Source organism: Mus musculus, chromosome 4 (assembly GCF_000001635.26).
Source record: "Mus musculus strain C57BL/6J chromosome 4, GRCm38.p6 C57BL/6J".
In the NCBI taxonomy this organism is placed as follows: domain Eukaryota; kingdom Metazoa; phylum Chordata; class Mammalia; order Rodentia; family Muridae; genus Mus; species Mus musculus.
In genome coordinates this window covers 33,336,255-33,349,467 of record NC_000070.6, presented here as the reverse complement: position 1 = coordinate 33,349,467, position 13,213 = coordinate 33,336,255, and the positions used below count along the sequence as shown (strand labels likewise).

General features: G+C 38.9%; 1 protein-coding gene across 7 annotated transcripts in view; it reads right to left on the bottom strand.

The window, feature by feature from the left end:
* Rngtt (RNA guanylyltransferase and 5'-phosphatase) overlaps positions 1-13,213 on the bottom strand; it is a 192,315-nt gene that overhangs the window by 153,147 nt on the left and 25,955 nt on the right. For all 7 annotated transcript variants that reach the window (XM_017320189.2, XM_006537889.4, XM_006537890.3 and 4 more), the window contains 2 exons: positions 11,496-11,605; positions 10,376-10,477 (listed from right to left, as the gene is read on the bottom strand). In XM_017320189.2, the coding sequence (XP_017175678.1) occupies positions 10,376-10,477; positions 11,496-11,605 (212 nt within the window). The remainder of the gene's footprint in view (positions 1-10,375; positions 10,478-11,495; positions 11,606-13,213) is intronic.

The window sequence follows — 13,213 nt, the reverse complement described above, 5'->3', positions numbered from 1 at the left end:
TTTTCATAACCTCCCAGTACAGCTAATGTGGGGACCAGGTTTTAAAGTTGGACTTTGCAGGGAATTTCCATTTCATACCTGGCACCACTGCTTACTGTCTTGGGTGTGTGCTGGGATAGTGAGTATTTTCTTACACAGTGCCAGCTGTTCTGTACTTTTTATATATAATTTCTAAAATTATGGCAAAATACAAGTAACATAACACTTAACAGTACAACTAGACACTCTTTTATTTCTCTTTTGATACAGGGTCCTCTTATTTGCTCAGCTGGCGTGGAGCTTGTGATCCTCCTGCCTTAGCTTCCTAAGTGCTGGGATCACAGATGTGTGCCACCATGCCCATCTTATTTTGCCACTTGTGAGAGTGCAGTGGATTAAGTCAGGCAGTCATCAGCAATATCTCCATTTAGAATTCTTTCAACCTATGGAACTGAAACTCTGTAGCCATGAAACAATAATTCCTCATTCCTTTCTTCCTGTCACTGGCAACCCCATTCTGTGTGTATGATTTTTAACTACTCAAGATTCCTTCTATGATTCCATACAGTGTTTGTGACTGGCTTGTTATATTGCTCTTAGGAATCATCCTTATTATATGTGAGCACTTATTATATTTGAAGACTGAATAATATTTCATGTTACTTATGTACCACATTTTGATTATTTACCACACAGAGAATGTGTGATGCGTTTCTTCTCTGTCTTGGCTGTTGTGAGTATCCACTGAAAACATGGACATGCTAACTCCTTTAACTTTTATGAACCCTTAGTAGGAGAAGACTTTTGGTAACAGGGAATGATTAGGGAAACTGTATAAAGAACAGCAGTTTTCTTTTTCTCTTTTCTTCTTTTTTGGTGCATATGTATGTGTGCATGTTCATGTGGATGTGTCTTAGGGTTTTCTTGCTATGAATAAACACCAGAATTCCAAATGTTCTTGACTTCCACTGTGTGTGCACTGGTGATCATACTCATGGACACTCACAGACACACAACCCACAAAAACAAATGAATTAAATTAAATTAATTTTTAAAACAGGCAAGAAAACTTAAAGCTTAATTACTCAATAACAATTATTGATAAAGGACCTGAACAAGACACTTTGTGTCTCGAGCTTTGCTCTCCTATCTGTTAACACAGGAAAATGAGGTCCACTATTGCTCCCTAGAAGTGTGGAAGAAACCTGTTAGTATCACAGAATCTAGGCTTAGGCCCCAACCCAGATTTACAGAGTGAAAATTTGCAACTTATAAGAAACTGAATTTTTTAAATCTTCTAATGAAATAAGGGGGAAAAGGAGGTACCACAGAAGAATCTATCAAGTTACAGTCAATACACTTTTCCTCTCTTCATGGCCACAGAAAAGTTCTTATTTTGATCCTGAGGATAAAAAGATAGACAGGAGCAAATAATAAGAAGAAGAACAACAATAAATAATAATAATAGAATAACCATGATAAAAAGTAAGTTCCACCTTCTAGTGTTTTCATCATATACATAATATACAACATTTGAAATTCATTATTGGATACACAACTACTATAGTCATGTCAAAACTTTTATCAAGTACCAAAAAAAGATTTCCTTAATAGATAACTGAAAATAAGGAATTAAAGAATTGAAAGAATAACTGTAAAATATATGACCATAGATTTCCCCCTTGCCTCCTCCTGAAAGAGACCTTGGAAAGGGGTTTCCAGGTGTAGCTCTCTGGGATATCGTTTTCTTGTGTCCTCCAGTCACCAAAGATAATACAGCACTGACATGACTATTTGCACATTCTGCCTTCTGTATCTCTATGGAAATGTCTTCCTAAAGCTGGAGGGATGGCTTTTGCTCCAAAAGACCTGGTGCCCTCTTGGCCTTCAGAGGCACTTACAATGGAAGTTACACATGCCTGCACATACAGCATATGCTTGCTCTCTCTCTCTCTCTCTCTCTCTCTCTCTCTCACACACACACACACACACACACACACACACACACACACACGCATGCATGTGTAAAGAGAAAAAAAATAATCTTAAAGAAAAAGTTTTTTTAAGGTCTCAAAAGCCCCCCCCCAGGAAGACTGAAATACAGGACCTTCTATCTATAATTTGCTAGAGCTGACACAGCAGTCAAATCCAGGAAACTTGTAGCTCAGCAACCACTGCACTTTGTCACGTTCCCAAAGAATGAAGAAATGATGTCATCACTTCTGTCACAATTTCCTCTCTATAGCCTAAGCATCTGAGTGTCTAAGGACTACAACTCAGACATGTACATCAATCATCTGGCAAGCCAATCACGGCTTCCTTCTTCCTGTTGCTGCCGTTAGCATCCTTCTAAAATTCCTGCATGATAAGAGTATATACCAGGCCCTTCAAAACAATTATACTTCATTTTGTGCTTTAATGTTTTCTCTTTTTAAAAAAAAATCAGTTAAATTGTGACTCGATCAAGGGCATGAAACATGTCTATCATCATCATCATCTCAAATACACACAAACTCACCTCCCAAATATTACTACTGTACATCAAAATATCTGATAATACAATATCACAATATTGTGCTCAGTGGCTCAGAATGGGCTGTCCAAATAACCATCTTCTAAAACTTCTCAGATGCTGAACATTTTCTTTAAGCTGCATCTCCATATTCTTATAATTGTTACTCAATTTTTTTCAAGAAATATTTTATTGAAAATACCTAATCTACAACAAAATTAAGATATTGCCTCTAACATACTATATTATATAAACATTTTACGAGAAATGTCCTGCATTATATGTTATAAATTCAGAAGCTAAGCCTTTGAGTATCTCCACATGGGATACTTGCAGAATTCTGATCATTTCCACTGCTGTGCTTTAAATAAACTTCCCCACTACTTTGCAAAAGAAATAAACATTTAGGAATGAGCAAATCATGGAACTATGGTATTTCTAAGAAACATAATTAAGAACATGTGAAAAGAGAAGACTGCGTGCACTGGCACACACCTGTAATCCCAGCACTTGGGAGGAGGATGCAGACAGCCCAAGGCCAACCTGGGCTACAGGAGACCCTATGTCAAAATCTTCTAAGCCTAAAAGTAAAAAGTGGGAAATACTTGGTTCTAGTTTATGCACACAGGAAAAAATAAAATGAAACAAAACCAGGTGAGTGAAAACTTGTACAACTTTCCTGTTACACCAAGAGGTCAGTGGCTGGGCTGACAGTGACGGCAGCAGACAATAATTTGAAGGGTGAAGCTGCTCACCACCTCTATGGCTAGCTGCTAAGCATGAAGAGTTCTTTCCAGGCCAGCAGGTCTGCATAATCTAATCTGCCTCCATAACTCTGGTTTGATCTCACTGAATCATGCTGACAAAGACTGAAGCTTGTTTTGTGTCTCTTTTATGCACAGAGATAGAGCTTTCGAAAATTCAGAACAGCTTTTGCTTGGTTTGCAAGGTTATAAGCACTTGGCCGTGGGACAGAGCTATTCTATGACCTTCATTTTCACTTTTCTTTAACATCAATGAAAAATGTTTAATGGGTTACACTACTAGAAATCAACTCCTCTCGGGCAGGAGAGAAGGCTCAGTGGTCTCTTGTTGCTCTTGCAAAAGACCTGAGTTCAGTTGCCCGCACTCGCATCCAGCAGCTTAAACTATTGTAACTCTACTCTAGCTGTGTCCAGCAGCATCGCCATACACACTGTATGCTTACACAGATATGCACACGTAACACATAAGTAATCTCTTTTTAAAAACTGAGTGCTACTTTGTTGATACTGACAGAAAAGTGTCAAGCATAAGACATTCTGCATGGATCATTCTAATAGCTAAAAACAAGTGTCTATAGCACTAAAGAAAACAAAAAGAAAATGATCACATATACGTAGATTCAAAAGGCAACTATGAGGGCCAGATAGCAAGGAATTCTCAATATATAGACACTTTAATTTTATAATTTAAGCAGCAATTATTTTGTTCTAATTATATTCTATATCCTATACCCCCAAGAGTTCACTTTTTATCAGGCAAAGCTAACACACACAAAACTTAAATGTTTTCTACAAAATTCATGAAACAACAAAATCTAATTCTCTATCACATTAGAGTATTTTTTAAATTAAGTTTCCTAAATCCCAAAATATTATTAAAACTGGTCCAAGCAAGCTTACCTGCCAACAAAATTATCAGCAGTAGCTATTTTAAAGCTAGGCTGGAAGCCAGAGACGCTGTACTAAGATGGGCTGCCTATAAAAACCTTTGAATGGGATTGTATAATTAATGCACTCAGTACCCCATTTCTTTACTAATTTCACAGATAACAATTCATTTTGGGAACCAAACTACTACCAAACAAAATTAGAATTTAGCTCCTTAAGAAGATAGAATTAAGAAGAAGAAAAAAACAAAACAGAAAATAGAAATGGAACCCGGTTTTAAAATGCAGAGCTTTTCCAAACTATAGCGCAGGGCTATTTCTCAGAATTACTACACTTTCCAAGCACAAACATCAGCCTTCATACGGGAAAAAAAAAGTTCCACACCAGCACCCGTTCTCTGTTAAATTAAAAAACAAATAAATAAACATGAGATGGTGGTCCTCACACCACCTATTTTTGAGGCTAACACACTAAGAACTTTAATACAGAAAGGAAGGAAGGAAGGAAGGAAGGAAGGAAGGAAGGAAGGAAGGAAGGAAGAAAGAAAGAAAGAAAGAAAGAAAGAAAGAAAGAAAGAAAGAAAGAAAGAAAGAAAGAAAGAAAGAAAAAAGAAAAAATCCGATTTGTTCTCATTGTGGAACTCTTAACTGGTTTGAAGCTTGTTGTGTAGCTCAAGCTGACCTGGACTCTGGGTTCTACCTGCCTCAGCCTAACAAGTGTGTACCCCTGTATCTGGCTATATGGGTAACTTTCTTTTTTTAACAACAGCAACTGCAGTGCACAAAAGAACATGTCAGTATTATCAAAGAAGCTGATTTTCCATAATGTGTACATAACCCACCTGATCGTTGCTAAATGTTTAACCTCCCAACAGACAGTATTCTGAGACATATAATACAATAGCTACCATTACAATTCTACTGTTTTACTAGAGAGACACCAGATTAAAGCTGCTCTTCTGATACCATCTCGTTGAGGTCATAAAATATCAACCCCATGCCAGGAAGTTTTCAACAATGAAACTCTTAATAAATCAATAAAATAAAATATTGAAGAATATCAGCACTTGGAACGCAAAGGTAGAAAGATCTGTGTGCAGAAAACGTTCTATAACAACTACACTGGAGTTCTTAAGCCCCCAGGTTGGCCTTGAATTCAATATATAGCTAAGATTCTACCTGAACCCTTACCCTCCTCCCTTTGCCTCCAGGGGCAGTGATCAGAGGCAAGCAGTAACAGTGGCATTTTTGCTTTCAGGTTTTAAATGTGGAAAATAGTGTGCCTGGCTGACATTTCTGCTCTAAAGCTCCTATGTGAAGCTCCAACACTCCCTTCTGCATATGTCAACTATCATACAACTTCAGGTTGGAATGATCTCCACGCGAAAACTCTGTGTTGCAGCTGGACTGCACAGATAACTGGGATCCTCCTCCTGTGTTGGCCACATTCCACCAGAGCAGGCAGTACAGGACCACACCGAGCGGACAAAAGCAGTAGTCCTTCCAAGTCGAACACTGCTCACTTCCTACCATCTTGGTTGGGAGCATCCGAGCACCAGAGAATCTGAGCTGTGGATGTGCTTGTGTGATGTTTTTAAACGACCATATACTACTTAAAGGACAAAAGAAACCTCTGCGACCAGTTTGCAGTGTCTTGTGAGCAGCAAGGTCATTCTGAATCTTACTCCACTGCATGAAGCCACTGAACTGTGACATCTGTGTGTGCTGCCACACTTAAAATGTCTGGAAATGTTTGTTTTAAGGCTATTGCTGTCATTGTTGTTGGGAGGGCAAGAGGGTAGTTAATCTGAAGCCTTGCTCTTTTGCCTATTTGGAGCTTGCTTTTAGCTCATGAATACAACAAATCTTATTTCCTCAGGCATGTCACAATGCCTGATCTGACAGTTTGCTCTTGCAACAATGCTACTGTACAGTTAGCTCACTCAATAGCCAGTAAAGAGCCTACCATCAAGCACAGCATATGGAAGATTTGGTTCACAGAAGCTTTGGTAAACAGTTTAACTTCAATGTCATGAAAGTCACTCAGTAAGAACTACCCAACTAAATTGTTCTCAGATACTGAGATGTTTGATGATTTAAACTGCTAAATATTTGGTGACTTTGACAAACTAATAAAAATAGTAAGAGAAAGAAGGAACAAAAATATGTCTACTATTTCAACAAACTTCTGGGAAAGAAAAAGTATAAAGGGTCAAGACACACACACAGTGGCAGCAGGCATCTCCACAGGGGGAGCCCAAGATGCAGGCTCAGTATCAACTCAAGGAATGACACAACATGCAGACTGAAAAAGAAACTTAGTTTAAACTAAATTTTCACAACTCAGACATACGCACACATGTAATCAACGGTGACAGAAAAGGAGGGTTCTCTAGCACAACAGCTCTGTCAAGTTCACGTCAGAAGCCCCTGGTCCGAGAGCTTCGAACAGGCTCCCTGCCTCATGGTTCTCTAGTCTGGGTTTTGTTGGGGGAAGGGAAACTACTTAGTATAAGCTGTCCTAGACTTTACAGCAGTGTGGGTCACAGCTCCTCACTGGGAGGTTTGAGTGTACCTGTGGTCACTGCTACAATGAGTACACTTCTTGGAACAGCCCAACTCCAGCAAACAGACAACACATGTGCTAATCAGGCTAGAAGAAAAGCAGTAACCACTCCTGACCTCACGGAGCCCTTTTCTATCTTTGGCTTCACTTTAAAATGCCTTTGTAAGCAATTCACAGATCAAATCCCTAAATCTTTGAAATGTTAAAGTGGTTTCTTGATATTAAAAAAAAAAAAAAAAAAAAGCCAGGCGGTGGTGGCTCACACCTTGAATCCCAGCACTTGTGTGGCAGAGGAGGGCGGATTTCTGAGTTCAAGGCCAGCCTGGTCTACAAAGTGAGTTCCAGGACAGCCAGGGCTACACAGAGAAACCCTGTCTAGAAAAAACAAAAAGAAAACACGGAAGGGCCTGGTGAGATGGCTCAGTGGTTAAGAGCACTGACTGCTCGCCCAGAGGTCCTGAGTTCAATTCCCAGCAAGCACATGGTGGCCCACAACCATCTGTAATGGGATCCAATGCCATCTTTGGGTGTGTCTGAAGACAGCTACAGTGTACTGACATACATACAATAAATAAAGAAATCTTTCTAAAAAAAAAAAAGAAGGAAGGAAGGAAGGAAGGTCGGTCGGTCGGTCGGTCGGTCGGTCGGTCTAGAGAGGCTAAGTGCTCAGTGGTTAAGAGGCACTGGCTGTTCTTCCAGAAAACCCAGATTCAAATCTCAGGACCTACATGGTAGCTCACAACTGTCTGTAACTCTAAGATCTGACACCCTCATATAGACATACATGTAGGCAAAACACCAATGCACATGAAAATTTTTAAAAACTAAATAATTTCTTTAAAAAGATCCCTTCCACTAATCTAAAAATATTTCCAGTAAGAAGAAAAACATTATTTTCACCATTTAATTTCAACCACAACTGGCCATGCTGATATATGCCTATAATCTCAGTACTTGGGAGGTCCCTGGTTCAAGGTCAACCTCTGCTATGCAGCAAGCTCCAGGTTGTCCAGGCTGCCTCTCTCGCTCAATAATAATTAGTATTAATTAATTAACTAATTAATTAGACCACAGAATTGGTTTTTTAGTTTTTTAGGGGCTATAGAGATAGAGCAGTTATAAGCACTTGCTTCTCTTCCAAAGAACTTGAATTAGATCACCAGCACCTATAATTGCTAAAAACTCCAGCTCCAGGGGTTCTAATGCATTCTTCTGGACTCCATGGGCACCTGCACATATGTGACATGCATGCATACACACACACACAGACACACAGATACACACACACACACACACACATTTTTTTTTAATTTATTTAATGTTTTTAAAATCTGTTTACCAGGGCTAGAGATGGCTCAGGAGTTGAAAATACTCACTGTTCTTGCGGAAGACCCACGTTTGATTCCCAGCACCTACACATCAAGAGTTACTTTTTGTAACTCCAGAGATATGGTAACTCACTCTTCTGACCCCTGCTGTACATAGGTGGTACACACAAACACACTGAGGCATACACATATATTCATAAAATAATTTTTAAAAACTGTGTTTACCAAAGTGTCTATAAATAGTAACAGCTGCAAATATTAAAAGTTAGGACTTGAAGCCAGTAAAATGGCTCAGCAGGGAGACACTTAGCTCCCAGCCTAAAGACCTAAGTTAATCTCAGGGACCCACATGATGGAAAGAGAGAGCCAACCCATACAACTTACCCCCTCACCTCTATACATATTCTGAGGCATACACCTGCCTATATGAAAACACCACATACTCACATACATAGTAGATAGAGATAGAGACAGACAGACAGACAGACAGACAATTCAATTTTAAGTCAGGACTGGAGATGTAGCTCAGAAACAAGACTGCTTGCCTAGGATGCCCTGGGTTCTAGCACTAGCTCCACTCAACAAGCACTGTTTAGGGTTAATAAGCCAAGACCAGGAAGAATAAACTGCAGCCAGTGAAGACCAGCAGTGAAGTAACTACGATGGAATACTGAAAGGAAAGGGGACATAAGGATGCTGGTGAACTATATTAACAGCATCTCACTCACGGCTCCAAGGAGAGAGACGTGGGACAGCATTCAAGTAGTTAAAGGTAACAATGGCTGAAAGCAGTCGCTTTGTGGAGTAGAACTGATGGGAAGGAAGAAGGAATAGAAACAGACTATAACTTTTATCCAGTATAAGCTTTGCAGTATTATATTGCTTATCTAAATACAAAAACCAAAAAAGAAACAACTATACATTACTATTAAATAGAAAAATGTTTGATGAAAAGGAAAAAATATTAAGGATTACAAACATGAACCACATATGGTTTCCTTTATTCTGCTTTAAAAAAAAAAAAACTTATCACCTTTCTTAGACACAGAATTAAACTTCTGCTCTGATGATCAGAACATCTGTAATCCAAATTGCTGAATCTGAAACTCATGGAACACTGATCTGAAACCACACTATTGCAAAACTGTTAGGTAAAATCTGTATGTATTTATTGGATCTAATTACCTTTAAGACCATTTCCATGAATCCCATCCCCAGCAAATCCAATTCCAATTATGTGTAAATCTTTCATACCACTCTGGCTCCCAGTATTTCAGATAGAGTGTTTACCCATAACAGCAATAAATATTAATTCTACAAGCTACTGCTCACCCACTAAGTGACAGGTACTGTGCAATTCTAACTAACATTACAAAACAAGGTGAAAGAAACCAGCATGGTTTTCCTACAGCTTATTTATAATAGAACAATAGTTATCATGTCCCATCTCCATGAAAGATCTGAAAATGGGGAAACGGAGTCAGGCAGAAAAACTGAGGAGTGATGTCTGAAGGAACAAATACCCAATTCTTAACACCATTATCCTAACAGAGTAGGGCATTTTCATGGGAAGATGTTCTCTTCTGGAGGTTTTATAAAGAAGACATTATGGGAAAGAAATAAATTAAAATTAAAATAGCCAAAGTTTTTTTTTTAAATAATGAAGACATCATTTGGCAATACAGAAAATACTGTGGCAGAGCTCACATGCATGAGACCCAAGATTCAATTCCTAGTACCACCAAAATTAGAAATAGTTTCTATGCTCTCCCAGAGGTCCTGAGTTTGACTCCCAGCAACCACAAGGTGGATCACAACCATCTGTAATGGGATCTGATGCCCTCCCTCTTCTGGTGTGTCTGCAGAGAGCAACAGTGTACTCACATACATAAAATAAATAAAAATAGTCCATATGGCTGAATTCCAGATCCACTCTTGCGGCTTTTTATACTGTGGCCTACATGTTCTTCCCATGCATGCAGTATAAACAGGTCTGATGGCTCATACCTTAACCCCTGCAATAGGACTGCTGCAGATTCAGAGTAGGTGAGGCTAGCCTAGGCTACAAAGAAATCCTTTCTCAAAAAGCTGTTAAAATTCATTTAGACGTATACAAAACTAACAGAAATCTGAAGCCAACTATTCAGCAGAACGAACTAAAACTGCTTATACAGCTTAGAATACCAATAAAATAAAAGCTATGTAATTTCTGAAACACATTTATTTTGCTGTTCAAGTCAGAAACTCAAGTCCTGAGGAACTCACTCTCCCTAATAATGCAATATTCATTCTTCAAGCATTAGTTATTTCTGTAATTATTTTTTAGTAGTGGAACTTACCGAGTGCCGTCTGCTTTCCAGCTTACTTTATAAGGCTTCTGCTCTAAAAGTCTAATATTTTGCTTGTCCATGGAGACAGGCTGTGCTCCAGGGAACCCAGACCTTAAAGAAAGAACATTAATTACTCTGTCATGGCTACAACTCATATAATGCAATCTTGTGTTAAACCAATCTCAAATGTCTCACATGTTGATCACAATGTTCTTCCTATCATGAGAGTAGTTTCAAATGGAGTAACATCAACTATCACAAAAGTTCTAACAGAAGACTATCATTCTCAGCCAGGAGTAGTGGTGCATACCATTAATCCTAACACTCAGGAAGGCAGAAGCAGGTAGATGTATGGATTCAAGGCCAGCCTGATCTACAGAGTGAGCTTCAAGACAGATACACAGTCTCAGGGGAAAAAAAGTTTAACAATTTCTTGACATTTTAAAATACAAGTTTACAATGGACTAAATTGCCACTGTTGTAATATAAATATTGGGCTAATTTAAGAATGTTATTATATAGGACTGGAGAGGGAACTCAGTGGCTAAATGCCTGTTATGTAAAAAGGAAGTGTTAGGGTTTCCAGCACCCATGTAAAAGCCAAGCCTGGAAGCAAGTGCTATAATCCCAGCAGTAGGAGAGGGGAAGGGGCCAGGGGTGCCCTCGGGTCTGGTACTGTTAAGGTAATTAAGCTAAAATTCAAGCTTTTCTCTGAAGTATGAGACACACCTGCCCCAGGCTGTGAAGTATAAAACACACCTGCTTTGCCCTTCAGGTCATGCGTACTAAATTTGAGGGGAAGCACAGTGCAAGCAGAGGTGGACACTGGGAGTCTTCCCCTGTTATTCTCCACTGGTAAGATCAGTCTGACATTAGTCAGCAGCAGCAGACACAAAGGGATCAAAGAAAAACTCTGCTGACAACAGCAGTGCTGCATTCTCCAGGAAGAGCTGAGTCATAGGACCCTGACTCAGCATGACCTTTACAGATTTCCTTGAAAAAACCTGAAATCCTCTTAAGCCCTCAATGTTCACACTAACTTTAAGAAGCAAAAATGCCCAATTAATGTCTGCATTAGCTGTGTTACACAAAGAATAAATTTTATTTAAAACTTGAAAATACTTCTTACCCTTCCCAGCCACAGAACTGATGACATTTCTGCTGCACCTCTCCTAACTTGGGTTGAGTTGTTACTTGAGTTACACCTTTAACAGTTATGCCTTCCAAGAAAATAGCTCCCTTTAAAGAAAAGAGGAAAAAATTACAATAAATATATAAGTGTGTATAAGTCTATACACACACATATAATTAGAGGACAAACATATTTACAAAGAAATAAATCAATTTATTCTCACAAACCTAAGAAGATTCATATTAAACAGAAACAATTTATTTTCACAAGCCTAGGAAAATTCATATTAAACAGAAACAGTCTGTCCACCTGCTGTACTAGTGACATCTATAACCTACCAGTTACAGAGGGGGCTCAGGCAAAGAGATTATAATTCTAAGGCTACCTTAGGCTATATAATAAGACCCAGTCTCAAAGCTAAAAAAAACAAATGGTGTACTCTAGGAAAGTCTATAAAATCTTCTAGGCTTGGGTTTTTATACTTTTTAAAACTAAAACATTAGTCTAAATGTATACTAAATTAGTTTCAGGTACAAAGGGCTACTGCCAGTAGTATCAATAAAACTATATAACAACTTTGGCTAATAAAGAGTAAGAAAATCTGGTCTACAAGTTGCAAAGTTCAACCTTCTGGCCAAGACTTGGCAAGCAAGGCACTTGGGAAGAGGAAGAAAAATATTACAAGTGATTTAGATAGATAGATAGATAGATAGATAGATAGATAGATAGATAGATAGATAGATAGACAGACAGACATCACTGTGTGGGAGCGGGGACTGAAGAGAAAGCCAACGGTTGAGAACACTGACTATTCTTGCAGAAGGACCCTGGTTTAATTCCAAGCAGCCACAGGGCAGCTCACAACTATCTGGAACTCCAGTCCCAGGGCATCCAACACCATTTCATACTCCCATGGACACAAGACATACAAGTGTTACACACACATACATGCAAGCAAAAGACATGCAAGTGTTACACATACATGCAAGCAAAACACTCATACACATAAAATAAATCTTTAAAAAGAAAACACACTTCTAGTATCAGCTGTGATGATACCTGTCATTCCAGCACTATGGTAGCTGAGGCAGGAAGTCCACAAGTTTAAGACCAGCCTGGGCTACACAGTAAGTTTGAGGCTAGCTAGGCTATATACTGACAGCCTATCTAAAAAGAACTTTTAAAAATCAGTTGTTTAATAAGGCTCTTTCTAGCATTAGAAACTAAATACCAAAAATATATTCTAAAAGCAAAGCTCTAAGACCTGTAATATACTGAGAATACTCAAGTTGTGTCAATATCCCTGTAAAATTATCTTAAATATGCCCAGCTGTGCCTTGTACCCGAGAGCCTCTCTCTCTTAACCATCATGCTTACAGTAAATATTAAAATATCTTTTTTCTTCTTTCATATGTTACATCTTCTCCCTTCTCTCCACCAAGTCCCTTCCACTTCCCAAGAACCACTCTTCCTGTTTCCCTTCAGAAAAGAGCAGGCCTCCCAGAGATATCAACCAAATACGGCATATCAAGTTACAGTAAGTCTAGGCACATACCCTCATATCAGGGCTGGACAAGGTAACCCAGTAGGAGAAAAAGGGTCCCAAAGGCAGACTAGAGTTGGAGACAGCCCTCAAAGAACACCAAGTTATACAACCATAGCATATATGCAGAAGATCTGGGTCAGACCTATTATATAGGCTCCCTGGTTGTCTG